The sequence below is a fragment of the Gavialis gangeticus genome, unplaced genomic scaffold (genome assembly GCF_001723915.1).
Source record: "Gavialis gangeticus isolate Ggan-Ray unplaced genomic scaffold, GavGan_comp1, whole genome shotgun sequence".
Taxonomy (NCBI): domain Eukaryota; kingdom Metazoa; phylum Chordata; order Crocodylia; family Gavialidae; genus Gavialis; species Gavialis gangeticus.
In genome coordinates this window covers 18,550,946-18,565,417 of record NW_017729014.1, presented here as the reverse complement: position 1 = coordinate 18,565,417, position 14,472 = coordinate 18,550,946, and the positions used below count along the sequence as shown (strand labels likewise).

At 41.2% G+C, this 14,472-nt stretch overlaps 1 protein-coding gene across 5 annotated transcripts in view; it reads right to left on the bottom strand.

Annotated features, from left to right (window-relative positions):
* Positions 1 to 14,472, bottom strand: part of FHAD1 (forkhead associated phosphopeptide binding domain 1) — a 57,365-nt gene that overhangs the window by 24,163 nt on the left and 18,730 nt on the right. For 3 of the 5 annotated variants that reach the window (XM_019511882.1, XM_019511881.1, XM_019511884.1), the window contains exons 9-14: positions 9,910 to 9,975; positions 9,218 to 9,322; positions 7,473 to 7,580; positions 5,329 to 5,409; positions 4,451 to 4,591; positions 2,348 to 2,543 (exon numbers count right to left, since the gene is read on the bottom strand). In XM_019511882.1, coding sequence (XP_019367427.1) covers positions 2,348 to 2,543; positions 4,451 to 4,591; positions 5,329 to 5,409; positions 7,473 to 7,580; positions 9,218 to 9,322; positions 9,910 to 9,975 — 697 coding nt within the window. The remainder of the gene's footprint in view (positions 1 to 2,347; positions 2,544 to 4,450; positions 4,592 to 5,328; positions 5,410 to 7,472; positions 7,581 to 9,217; positions 9,323 to 9,909; positions 9,976 to 14,472) is intronic. The other 2 variants (XM_019511883.1, XM_019511885.1) reach the window with 2 other exon arrangements.

Sequence of the window (14,472 nt, the reverse complement as noted above, 5' to 3'; positions counted from 1 at the left end):
TTTAAACCAAACAAGGCTAGTCTTTATTTCAGTCTCTTCTTTATAGCTTCTCTCTTCCCTTACAAACTGAGGAGGGGATCAAACAGACCTCCATGAAATTATCCCATACCAACATGTGGTTACCATGTCAAGTGTTGAGTATGGTATACAGATACAGAGGACACAGGAGAGTGAACATCATTTCTTGTTTATGTGCTATTCAATATGGAGGCAAGTTAATCCCAGTCATTACCTACTCTTTAAAAAGGAAGCATGCTATACCCATTAGGTCTCATCACCTACCATAGACGCACACATACACATCGGTACATATATATATACACATACATACATACATATGCATACCCCCCCCCACACACATCTATATACATGCATGCACACGCACATACACATTACACACATTCCAGTAATATGCTGCATGGTATAGTTTGAGCCTTCAAAAGCTGGATTGGCTTTCCATTACACACCGCGTTCTCAGGCTCTTTTGGCACTCTAAGCTATGCTAGCAAAAACAGTATAAGATCATGACTTCCAGTGTTGGCTGCCTTCATCCACCCTCTTATTTCACATTTATATATGTAAATGCATTTTTTAAAGCTCTGTTAGCATTCACAACACAGGGGAATTTTCCCTCTGCTTTTCAGTGCAATTAATCACCGGAGGTTAAACTACATAACATGACTGACATGACACAATAGACTGTTCTGCATGAAAGCATGAAAAGCTATCTGTTTTTCCACACACAATCGAAGCTAACTTCTTCCCAGTGTATCAGAAATAGCAACTGCTCTGTTTCAAAATAGGGGTTAGAATGGAACAGAAAGACAAGACAATCTGTTTCCCCGCACCTCAGATAAGAGAGCTGGCATTAAATGCTAAATTCACTGTCAAGGACTTTGTATTCTGTTGCAAAGAGAAAAAAACACCACAAAATGGATAACTTCAATGGAGCAAGATATCTGACTGCATACAATCCATCATCTATATAACACATTTGAAAAGGCAAATACCGCATATGCTCTGGTTGATACCAACTGCAGTGATTTTTGTATCAGTTAGACAATAAATATAGGGATAGTGTAAAAAAAAAAAAAAAAGAAGATAAAGAAAGAACTGCTGGAAAATCAAATTCTATTAGTGCTCCAGAATGAATAATAGCCAGAGCAGAAACTAGCTAACCTGATAACACTCAAACACTACCTGAATCCAAGTTGCAAACTTAAAGCCTTATTCCCCCAAAGTTTGGGAGTGTCAAAGGTAAGCTTATGGCTTAGTTAATTATACATGTAACAACCAGCTATTGCAATTAAATAACTAGACTCTGAACTAAAGCGTGGAGATGTTCAGAGCTAGATTCTGGTTTGGAAAGAGGGCCTAAGAAGTTGAAGATCAAAAAGGGCTCATGATGACCAAGGGACTGTTTTTGGTACAACTATGACAGCAGCCTGTTATTGAACAACATTCCCCCACGACTTTTTACACATTTGATGCAAAATAAATCTAGGGTAGTGGTGGGTGAATTAACAAAATGACCAGAACTATTAATATAGTTGAGATAATGTCTTTCATTTGGAAGCTTATCTAACTCTGTTACACAGTTGGTCCAATAAAAGATATCACCCCAAGAAATCCTTGCCTCTCGCACAGTTTCTGGACCATCATGGCTACATCACTCTTGCACTACCAAAACTACTAAGTACTTTTAAACATTTTTCTTCGTAATGTAAAGGACATCAAACCCATTTTTATTATGTGATTGCTTTTGCCCTATGCTGCAAGTTCCCTTTTTTCTCATAATAATAAAATTGTCGTCTTTGTCCTGACTTTCTCCATATTTTTGCATTATGATCAATCAGCCTTAAGGATGATGTACAAAGCTGCAGGTTCAAAAATATATTGCTGCAATGTTCAAACTACTGTAGGATGATAATCTCAAAGGAGTTCACGTGAGTTGGTGTTCATCTCCCATTTCAGTGAAAGATGAGTGCCCAGGTCTCTTAAGCTCTTCTGAATTTCCCAGCTACATAATACAAAAAGGTGAGCTTGAAAATTTAGTATCAGAACCATCTGCTTTCCTTATTCTACTTAGCTGTTCTGATCTTCTAACTAGACCTAATATTGAAACGCACAAGAATTTTGCTGCCTGTTACTCTGCACATGTCCTCTTTTGACCCTATATCAAGCTATTAGTTGCTATGCTCATTCCTGGTTGTCGCAAATTATAGGCTTTAAGATTAAGAAGTGCTCATAATTTAAAATGCATTTTGAACATGCATGCTTAGTTCACGGAAAAGCATTTCACATGAGGCCAATGAAAGGAAAAAAGAACAAACAGCAAGATATAAACCTTTGTCAGGGTGGGATGTGTCAATCCCCACATCCTGCAGGAGCAGTTCAATGCCCTCTACCCACGAGAGTAAACTGTTTAGAATGGCAATTACTGGTACGTGGACCCACAAGACAGAAGTGTCAATGCTCAACTCTTGAAGTTTACAAATCTCTGATTTCAAGCCAGGGCTGCCGTAGGAGGTTTTTAAGAAAGCCTGAAAAAGAACTAATGATAAACCATCCAAACTTTATGGTAATTTGGGTCTTAAAACAACAGATAAAACACTGAACAGTTTACAGCAAGATAATACCACATTACTGCTCTCAAAATCATGCTCTCTTTTAGGACTACTTTTTGCAACAGCTGTCAGGAAAGTGGGGTTTTTTTAGAATATAATGCTATTTTCCTCACTCCATTGGATACTAAACCTGAACGGTTTTATCTGCAGTATCCCTATACTGTCGTGGTCATGTCCATAGAGTTCTGCACCCAACAGGGTTTAGCCCCACCATTTCAGAGGGTTTTTTTAAAACTCCCTGAGTGGCGACCTGCCTGCTGCTCTATGGTACAATGTATTTCTATTTTTGGCACAAATTATCCCTATGAGTTCGTAGCAGTCTTAAATATAAACTTCTTCCCAGGAGGACTTTTCTAACTCAAGTAAAACCAAATCAGATCCTGTGTAACAATAAGAAGTAACGTACAGCACCTACTCAGCAAAGGGACTGGGCCAAAGGATCATTTTTTAAAATTCTGAAACAGCAATTTTTTTTGTTTTTCCCACCCCAGGCCCCAGAAATGTTACAGGGGTCAAATTAAGAAGAACTTATATCCTTAGGAGTTTTGTGTCTAGTACTGGATGTTAATGGGAATTTGGTGCCCAAATCCCTTAAGCTTCTGTGAAAATTCCTGCCTACAAGTCCCATTTCCTCTGGTTTCAATAAATGACATTTTATTGAGCAGTCTGAATAGCTAACAGCAAAGCTTCTTCTGCTGAAATGGATACTGAGTATTACTATTCTCATAACTTGATGAAGCCCTAAAAGAAACCAACGTGGCATATTAAAAGGATAAAACAAAAGTTGCCCTTGTTTTACAGAACTGCACAAGACTTTTGTATTCACATATAAATGACTCATCAGAATCTAATTTGTCCTTACACATGCCATTATCGTAACTGCAGGCACAGATTTCGTTGAGTGCAATTCTAAAAATCTGCAACAAATTATTTTCAGTTCACTTCGAAGAAACATAAAAGTTGAATTCATGCTTTGATCTTGGATTTTACTTTGGTACAGTGACTACAGATTTAGTTTTAGCGCTTGGGGCCCTGCCACTTGTTTTTAGCAAAGGCCTAAGGACTGGACATGAACAATTTTACAGTCACGACATGTAAAATGCAGCTTAATGGCAATTTTCTCTTGCAAAAAAACAAACAAACCCTGAAACGCTTGCTCTCTTATGTGGTTTATAAAAGGGAGGTCTGCACTTGCACTAAAAAAATCAGTTTTGAAAATAACTTTTGTACCAAATCAGGACAAAAAGCCAAATTCTCATCAATTTTTGCATGAGTGAAATTCTGCAATATTTCACTCTGGGAACACCCAAGTTCTTGCTGCAGGAATGTCTCATTGCTTCTGAAATAAAATAATCTCCTTGGACCCCCCCAGGATCCTTATAGCCTTCGGAATCCAACTTCCATGGCAGCACAGCAAGTGATCTGGGGAGCTGGAAGCCCTGGGAGGTAGGAGATCTTGGACTCTCAGGGTCTCTTGCAGGCCAGTCAGGATCTTGGAAGCCTTCAAAGTCATAGCTCCACAGTAGCCCACCAAGGGGGAGTCCTGATTCCTAGGCTTCCTGCAAGATAAGCTACCAAGGAGAGGCGATCCAGGCTGACAGAATATTTCCTTTTCAGCAAAATCATCTTTTGCTGTTGATAAATTTCCAAACAATTCTAGCAGCGAAGCATTGCCATTTGTAGAGTGGCAGTTTATCGCCTCTCTGTGATATGCAAGTGGATCTCTTCTCTCATTAAACCTCTAAATTAAATCTGTCTTCAGGACAATAAAGTGCAATATATCAGCTAACATCCAGTTTACAAAAGACACTTAAACAAGTGACCTGGAATTCTTCCAAAGATTTCTTTAACACATCAACGCTTGCATGGTGAGAGTCCCTGGAGCATATTTCCTCCTCTAATACTTTCTCCTTTACACGAACCTGAAGATTTTCCTCGAAAATCTGCTTTATCTTCTCGAGTAACTGTCAAAAGCATATGAAGGGAGATGCATAAATAAGTACGTTAACAAGAAAGACATACCCATTTTTTCATTTGAAAGTCTTAATGTATAACAGCTCCGATGTGTTACAAATTTCCTAAGTCAGCAAAAAAATGGCTGTAGTATGGTGCTTCACCAAATTATTTAATTACTGTGACTAGGCATAAAGAGTATGCCACCCCCAACGGGCCAATTTTCAAAAAAGCTCTCAAAGCACGTTGGTGCTATCTAAAATTTGGAGGCAAGAAAGAATCAGATTTCCTCTTAAATTTAGTAATGTTACCTACTGTTGCTTGCAGCTAAAGAGGTCAGATTATCTTCAACCTATTGATTACTTCTGTTATAAAAATGTCTGATCAACCAATTTACTCATACAATACTCACCATTTCTATCCCTCCTCCTCCCTGTTCCAAAATCACCCTATCATATGTTTAAAGACATCTTAGCTCTATGCTCGTGAGCTTCCTTCGAACCAGGTTCATTCTGTTACCTGGTAGGAGTTGTTTGCAGCACGCGGTCTGCACAGAGACAAGTCTCTGCAGCCTGGACAGGGGCAGAGTCATTACAGATTCACTTGAATTTTCAAGTGACCAAATGAATCTGTGTAATTAAGAACGTGGCCCAGCAACAAAATTGTGTAAACAAGCAAAACCAAAATGTTCTTCCTCCTAAGTGTGAGAAAGCTCAATGAACTGATATGAATTTTCATCCCAATTAACCTGTTGATCTGTCACCGTCTTCTCTGCAATGTCTTCTACCGAGTACACGATTCCAGTCATTTGGCTTCTGAAAGACTTCAGCTGAAACAGAAATTAATAAAGCAAAGACAATCACTGGCAGATAGAATTTCTGTTGCATCTATTTGCCTAGTCTGCGCTAGCCCAGAAAAAATCAATTAAGAGGGGACATGAGCTTAATTATTTTGTTTTATTAAAACCTTCTATAATTATAGTGGGCAGCAGCATTGAAAAAGAACAGTAATTATCAATTAATTTGGAGATTTTAGGCCTACGATTGTTGACCTTGAAGCCCCTTGTGTGCTTTTGCTATTGCATCAGGATGTAAAATAAGCTCATAATCAATTTGCTACCAGAAGAGTCCACAACAAGAACTACTGTTAAACTGCTGGTTTACACCATGCTGATAGCATGGCAGTATAATTAATAATATCAGGCATGTTGTCTACTCAGTGAAAGGGTATAATCTGCACGAGGCTCTCGGGAGACTGTCAAATCCATGTCAGCCACATAACAGTGATTCCCCAGAAGCTCATGCCATCTTTCTAAGTACAGTGTGTTAGACAGAATGGGATGAAAGAGTGTACATACAATGTCTAGCAACACCACCGCAAAAAGAAGAAGAACCCTAAAGTAATATCCTAAATAAAGAGAGCTAACCTACAAGAGACGGAAGTGTTCAATTACATGACAGCAAAAGAGAAGCAGAAGGAATTATTAAGGGACTTGGACAATTGTGATCCAAATCTGCTCCCACAGTAAGGGTTTTGACATTCATATTACAGCAAGCAGTTTTGGGGACAGCAGTGACGGAGGTGGTAAAGGTCAAGTGCTAGAATGGGATTTAAGGAGAGTGTTGCTAATGCTCCAGATCCAAACTGAAAAGAAGATCCAGCTGATTTCCCTGACTTACTTCTCAAGATACCCCTGAAGTACTTGCAATCAGGAATGATTTAACCCTGAAGGTGGTACAGATGTTCCTGAAGAACAAAGGTACCAGATTGCACCAAGTGTCAGGTATTTTAAATTATTTCCCAGTTCTTTTACAAGGTCTTTGCTTAGGTTGCATTTTAAATTCCACAAGCTGGGCATATTGCTAGACAGTTGCTGGCGGACCTTCTCTGGGCGTGATTCTCAAATACCTCCTAACTTTAGTGAAGCAGTTAAACCAACCCAAGCTTTTGAAAATGCTACCCCCACTGTGTATTTCCAGCAGCAAATTGCAAACATTTCCAGCTAAATCAGCTCAATGTAACCTTAGCTAACTGATAGTGGTGTCTCTTGGGGCTTATGTCCCTGAGACAAAAGTTTTATCTTTTGTGGAAGCTCTTGTTAAAACACTGGCAGGATTTCACTGAGAAGTAGCTATTGCTAACGGCTTGAAATTAACCCTTTGCAAATGAAGTAGATTATTAACACAGCTCTATTTCAAATTAACCTGAGTGCAGTTTCTCAGCCCAGTGTCAGCTAGATTTACATTGCTAAGAATATTGCTAGCTGAACTGTGCTACAGGTTAATGAAGAAGGTGGGCACGAGGCAATTGCTTTGAGTATAGTTTTAGAACAGGTATAATAACACTTGTTAGATGCAAAACATCTGCATCCATGTGGAACAGGGGGAAACTGCCAAAACCCACCAGCAACAACTATATTTAAAGAGGGTGATAAATAATATATAGTCCTGTAAGGACAGGACCTTAAACCAGGAAATTAAATGCTGAAAGGATTTGCAATTGCACTAAAACAGACGTTGATGAAATTAAAAGTACTTTGCAAAAGGGCTTGTTCTTCACTGAGTAGATTCAGTCAGTAACTGTGAGACAGGGATATAGGGTGCTGGGCAGGATAATAGAAAATTGAAACATATGTTTGTGCATCATATAAACTTTAGCCATCTATAACAGAAACATAGGAATGGACTTTTGTAGTCACAATGCCCAGAAACTGGAATTAAAATGAATGCGTCAGCCACAACGCTCTCTGCTCGGTTCTACACACTTCTTTTCCAGCGTTCCAGGTTTGGATGACTTTCATGGCTGGTACAAATAACATTTTTCTATATAAATGTTACTGCCAACTACACCATCGACTGCAGAGTGAGCGTATTTCTTTTCTGTAACCTCTACCTGAGCTTTCGCTTGCTCCAAATCACCTTTAACTAGGCGTTCTCTGCGACCCATCTCTTTTAATTGGAGAGATTTCCTTTCACACTCTTCCTTCAGCTCCTCTTCAGCCTAAAACAACGAAATCATTTGAATATCAAAGCAAGATCACAGAACAGTGCTCTCAGCAGTTCTGTCACAATTATGTACAGAAGCCTTTTTAAAATAGCATAACCCATAGATAGCTTTGCAATACCATGTTAGGCCATGCAATACCATGTTGGGCTATGCAATGTTACTTTCTTTTTAAAATATGCAGGCCTTGAACATATCAGCTATTTTCTTCCTAGCTGTAAGTAGCTGGTAGGTAATCAGCATCATACTTCTAGCCACATTCCCTACATTATCTAAGTCTCTGGCTCAAGAGTTATTTGGGTCTCTTTTGCACAAGATAAAATGCTACCAAATAAGCTGTATTCTGAAGTCAGTCTATAAACACAAGATTCCTGTAGGTTCTTTCACTTACTAGTAATATAGACAACTCCTCCAATTTTTACCAATATCAATATGCCTTACAGAAATTAAAAGAACATGCCTAGTTTTCCATGCATGGGCAACATTGCAGCATTTTGTGTGTCAGTACATGGCTGCCCTCTACTGAATGTAACCCAGCCTGTTCAACTACCAATTGGTCTGTGATTATATAGCTGTTGGCCAGCAAATAGCTTTAGTTCTGTATTACTATAGTCAAATAAGAGAGAGTCTCCTTTAGTTTGAATTAGTATTTCTCCACCAAGACATTACAGCACCTTAGAATACCACGAGATTCTTTTCAGGGTGTTGTGGTGTGCCACACAATATGAATGCTGTTAGGTGTGCAAGCACCTACCCGTGAGATTTCAAATGGGAATCCATATTGTGAAAAATATTTCTGAAGTGTTGTGGTCTTCCTGAGTTCTTTGCAATGGAAGTGTTGCTCTATTGTTTTTCCCTAGGCAGCAAATGAGTGAAAATTAAGAGCTGCAAAACTCTAGACCTCTTGGTTTTATCAGTCCAACTAAGGAATTGCAAAATAATTATCTTTCTTTGCAACCTTTTGGGCACACGCACGCTTCTTCAGGCTGAGGACAAATCTTTAGTCTACACACGGCACTAGATGGTAAAAATCCTCGTAGGTAGAAAATAAGCTGCATTTTGCACAAGGGAATTTTGAGGCTGAAAGTCTGTTTCCGTAGGTCTGTGAGAGTCTTTTGTGCGAGCTGCTCCTTGACGTACAGATAAGGCTGTCAGACCCAAGGGAACAAACTTCCAGCCTCAAAATTCACCTGTGCAAAATGAACTCCTCCTACCTATGAGGAGTTTGACCACCTTGGATTTGTCCTCAGCCTGAAGAAGGGTGCGCGTGCCTGAAAGCTTGCAAAGAAGGATATATTTTTTTGTGATTTCTTAGTTGGTCTAATAAAAGGTATCATCTCTGAACCAACAGTTCTAGAGTTTTTTTGCATTTGTTTTTGTCTCAGACCAACATGACTACCAAATACATCCCTAAAACTAAGAGCTGGCATTTTCCAAAGGGTGCCCCAAGTCTAATGAGGAGCGTCATGAGTCTAAAAGGTTGAGAAGCCCTGCTTTAGATGAAAGCAGTCTATTTTACTGGTACTACAGGCTGTGTATTTGGTCTCACTGGCACCTGGTTAGCCAGTGAGTCTCAGAATGCTAATTTTTTCAGGACTGGATGTTAGAGGACAGCAAGTGGAAGGAAGAGTTACCTTTGCTTTTTCTGCAAGCCTATTTTTTAAGACTTCCTCTTCAGTGCTGCATTTCTGTATTTCTCCCTGAAGCCCCTTCACTTGAAACTCAAGCTCTCCAATGCGCTGCAGAAGCCCCAATAAAATAGATTAGCTATACAAAATAAGTTAGCCAGTTTAGATCATCTGCATTTCAATGATAGCTTCATTACATTAGCTTCAAGGTTTTCTTTGTTTTAACTAAATGAGTTAAAACTGTTATTACCAATCCTAAACCATTCCTTAATTTAAAAAAGTGCATTTCCCCCATCTATCATCTTAAAGGTACTGGATTTACGGAGCTGGGTAGAAATAATCATGAGTTGGTTTGGGAAGCTAATAGGTAACACTGCACTTAAGAACAAGGCAGGTAGGTTTCTTGTTTCGTTTTCCACTAGATGATGTTTACAACCTTTACAGTGATTTCCACTTACAGTTTAAATCCTATTTCAAACTAAATGCCATTGCACTTAGTGGCCGTTAAAATTTTTCCTGGAGTCAACATTTCTTCAGATCTGCTACACAGTTAGGTCCCTTTTTATTACAAGAACTGGATTAAAAATCATTTCTAAAAAATGTCTAGTTTAGCACTCTCTGGGGACATCTGGTTTCAACTGCTGCTTTCCTGTGACTAACACAATCCAAGCACCTAAAAACTAAGAAAACTAACTCACATTTTGGTACGTAATAACGTCCCTCTCTCTGAATTCACGCTTCATTTCCTCTTTAATCCTAGAACACTAGAATGAATAGCAACCAAGATAAAAATGATCAAGCGAGCAAGGTACCAACATTTGTATATTTTGCTGAGCACATACCACAAGAGCACGGTACTACCACAAGATCCCCTTCCCACAGGATGCAGAGTGCCCTCAGTTCACAATAAAAGCAATGACAGTAGCACTGTGAAGGATTGGGCCTTTATAACTCTATGTCAGGGCTTAAAAAAGAAAAACAAAACAGATAATTAGCAGAAAATCAAGCTACGTAAGACAGATCCCCGGTGTCTAAGCAAACGGGGTGGGTAAAGAAAATACAGATACAAGGAAGAAAGGACTAGAAGAATTCTTTCAAGATAACCTGAACCTGCATTCAACAGATATTTTAAAACAAATATATTGCATAATATGTCCATGCTCTGGGAGAAGCCGTCTAGAGAAATCACTTGTGTCCATAAAGGTGAAGGTAGCTGAGAGCCAAATTCTGATTGCCAGGTGTGTGTGTATAGGCACACTCCAGAAAGCCCAGAGGCTTAGTATAAAAGCACTCAGCGAAGAGGTTTTATGCCCTGATTCTTCCTAAACTCATGAAGTGGCTTCCTGACGAGCTCTGCACAGGAGGGATGTGCTAGAATGCAAATATAGGCAGGGGCCAGATGCTTTCTGCCTGTAAGCATCTGCATCTTGACCTGATAAAAGAAACGGTCTGCTCCGTCTCTCTCCCCACTACTAAGACGCAGCTAGGTGAGAAGGAGAAGGCTGAAGTGTCGCAGGCCTTTCAGTACACCCATTCTGCAATCTTTCTTTTTCCAGAGTCCCTAGGGCTTTCCCCAGTTGCCTCTCTCTCAGAAGTAATTTCACCGGCATCAAGGGACTGGCTTCTTGCATGGGTAAGGGCTGCAAACCCAGGCCTCCAATATCACCAGCTTGAAGAGAGTGTTGGATATGTGCAGTTGACTCTGTGCAAGGTGAAAGATCCTTGCAGGTCTTCTACAGCGCTACCAGGAGTACAGGTTGCGGAGAGCGGATGCTGAGAAAGACTGAGTGTCTCCTGCAAACTGTGAAGTTCCATCAACTCCCACAGACTTCACAATGTACAGAAGCGCAGCAGATTTTCGGCGAGGGAACTGCATCCACACTGAGTCACACGGAGAACTCAGAGGCCTGCTATTTTAAGAAAGTAGCTGTTTTTTTCACTAAACCCCGCAGTAATGGGTCTCTCAAACCATCCACCTTAAAAATCAAAGACGCTGATCCAAAATGCAAAGGAAAAGGAGAGCAAATATATTAATTTAGTTAAAGGCAAATAGGGTGGGTTACTTATTACCTAGTGGTAATTCGCGGTTACAGCTGCTTGCTCTTTAGGAATTCTCCCATCGTGCCCTGTGAAACTCTGGAAATCCCAGCCTTTCAAACTCTTAACAGGACACTGTGGCTCATGTACCAGTCGTTGAGCACTCTCCTCTTGAACATAACCTTGCATAATTCAACCTGCACTGGGCTCCAGTAAAGCCTGGGAAGTGTTAAGGGAGAATGATCTGTGAGTGCGTGAGCAGGAAAGCTGTGAATGTTTCTTGGATCCAGTACGTGTTGCTGGGTTTTTTTCTGTTCAAGTCTTCTTCACAGTCCCCCCCTTTCTGTTTGAACTACAAAACAGTTAAAATATTCAGGCACACTCCTTGGCCAAAAGCAATTAATAGTTCTTCACTTTGAGACTGCTCTACAGATGACATGGTTTTGCAAGAGATGCAAGTAGAGTGAAAGGTAACAGCTTTGCTGACATATAAAAAGGGGGAATGTTTTGGCAGTTTTCTTGAAGAACAGATATTAAGATGATCATGGATGATAATTGGATTCGGCTGTGGGACACAGCAGTTTGATTGTGTTTCAGCAGTTTATGGCTACATGTTTGGAAATAATTTAATGCGAGTACTCTCATTATGTATGATGATACATGTAAATTTAATTCCTGAGGAGCACCAGGGCCCAGAAAGGGAAAAACCTTGGATGGAAACAGGCAGCTCTGTAAGAGCAGAAGCCATCGAAAGACTACGCAGCATGCCAGCTCTACAAATAAACCTACGTATCTGGCCCTCACCATCACATTTCCATTGACTTCCAGTTGACATGGATCAGGCTCTGCATCTCAGAGGGGGAAAAGAAAATCACTAAGGGAAAGCGGTTTGAAACTCTGGTTTGCCAAAGCTCAAAAGCAGGGCCCAGGAGTTGAATAAATATCAAATGCAGGCCTCCGAGAGAAGAAGACTGCTTCCTACTGGAGAATATCTGTGCAATTGCCCTCTCAGGAGATGTCAGGTACCAGATGATGATGGTGAAGCAGCAATAGCGGCTTTGTGAGACCACGTTGCAACAGCAGCCACATGACTTCTCCCAGTGGCATCCGAGAGAACAAAAGAAAAAGTGGGGGCTCTGGTGTGCCAAAGCCCATGCTCCAAGAATTGGCCCCTGTCCCCCCACCAGATAATTACCTCAACTTCAGACAAAGAAATGGATCTGGCTTTCATTCCTACCTAGGCAGGAACACAAACATGTGCTCACATGTACGCAGTCAGTTCTGCTCCCTTTCCTTCCCTTTGACTTCTCGCTAAAGTGCCCGGCCTGGCTGGAGAAATGCTTTACTTCATGGGAGGCTGGAGTGAGCTCAAAGCTTTCATGTCCAGCTCCACCCACGCAGAAAGCCTGCCAGTGAGCAGTTGGTTTGCTCTTTGGCAAATATGCATGGCACTGGGCAGCCCTGTGGCCCTTCCCTGGGATGCTAGAGAGAGGTGGCTATCTGTCTCAGTCTGATATTAAGCAGACAGCAAGGCAGGGTGGGGGAACACCTCAGAGACCAACTGGCTCAAAGAGGCATAAGCTTTTGTAAGCAATGGCCTACTTTGTCAGATGGTATTTGCCAGGATGCTGGAAACAGTGATAGCAGCCACAGCTCCCAGAGAGCCCCCCAAATACTGAAGTTGGCACCACTGACTCTACAAATGAGCATGGCTACAAACAAGCAGCAAAGCAGGAGGCAGGGAGAGGAAGAAAAATATAGGTGCCAGCTAAATAAAAGTGTAAACCCAGCCTAGAGTCACAATTGGCCCAATCGAAATACTGAGTGCGTTTGCTAATCAAGAGAAGAAAAGAAGGAAGCTACCATGGTACTATTAATATACTCTGTTGAACACACCCGAATACCAGCTGCAGAATCACTTCAATCTGGCATTGCACAGTTTGTGCAGAGGAAATCTTAGCACCGGTGAAGTAAACAGCTGGGTGTCAAATAAGTAGAATTCACCAAATTCAAAAGCTCAGGCAACACAGCCTAACGGATACACTCTGAACGAACCACTCACTCCTTCATGAAAGGTGGTAGTTATAGGTGTAACAGGTCATTAGCAGGGCTTTCTGGCCCAAGTTTATACATTAGGATTTGGCACATTTTCATTAGATATGCAGTTTTTGAAATGATCCTGGAGCAGCTTCCTGGAGTGCTTCACTTTAGCATTTATTAGCATAGTCCTCTGCTGGTGCAGGCAAGTCTATAAAGTCCTATGGCATGACATTTTTACCAGGCTTGGTAAATGGAGTGTACATTTAGCAGGAAACAGTGCTATTCAGTGGAATTCATCTTGAAGAGCAGGAAAGCTTTCAAAGTGCCAGAAGCAGACAAAAATCCAGAACCACCTTGATAATCTGAGATTAATACAGAAACTGAAGAGAGTAAATTGAAAAGTAGCATTATATGATGAAGGTATATCTTATTTAGTTAGTGTGTGCATATATACAGCTTCTGTAGCCAGTCTATGGATGTGGTCGGACCCAGAGGGTGGTGGTTGACAGAAGTCAGTCGTCATGGTGCCTTGTGACCAGTGGGGTCCCCCAAGGCTCTGTCCTTGGGCCTATACTGTTCAACATCTTCATTAATGATGTAGACATTGGTATCAGAAGTGGACTGGCCAAGTTCGCTGATGATACCAAACTCTGGGGGTAAAGCATCCACACCTGAGGACAGGAGGGTGATCTAAGGAGATCTTGACAGGCTCACGAAATGGGCGGACAAGAGCCTGATGGTGTTTAACACCAAAAAATGCAAGGTTCTCCACCTTGGGAGGAAAAACCTGCAGCATCCTTATAGGCCTGGTAGTGCTACGCTGGCTAGCACTATGGATGAAAGGGACTTGGAGGGTCATGATTGACCACAAGATGAACATGAGCCTGCAATGTGATGCTGCGGCTAGTAAAGCAATTAAAATGCTGGCTTGGATCCATAGATGCTTCTCAAGCAAATCCCGGGACGTCGTTCTCCCCTTGTACTCGGCCTTGGTGAGGCTGCAGCTGGAGTGCTGCGTACAGTTTTGGGCTCCACAATACAAAAAGGATGCAGAGAAGCTCAAGAGAGCCCAGAGGAGAGCCATGCAGAAGATCAGAGGTCAGGAAAACGGACCTTACAATGGCAGGCTGAGAGCTATGGGGCTCTTCAGCCTGGAAAAGCGCGGGCTCAGGGGTGATCTGATG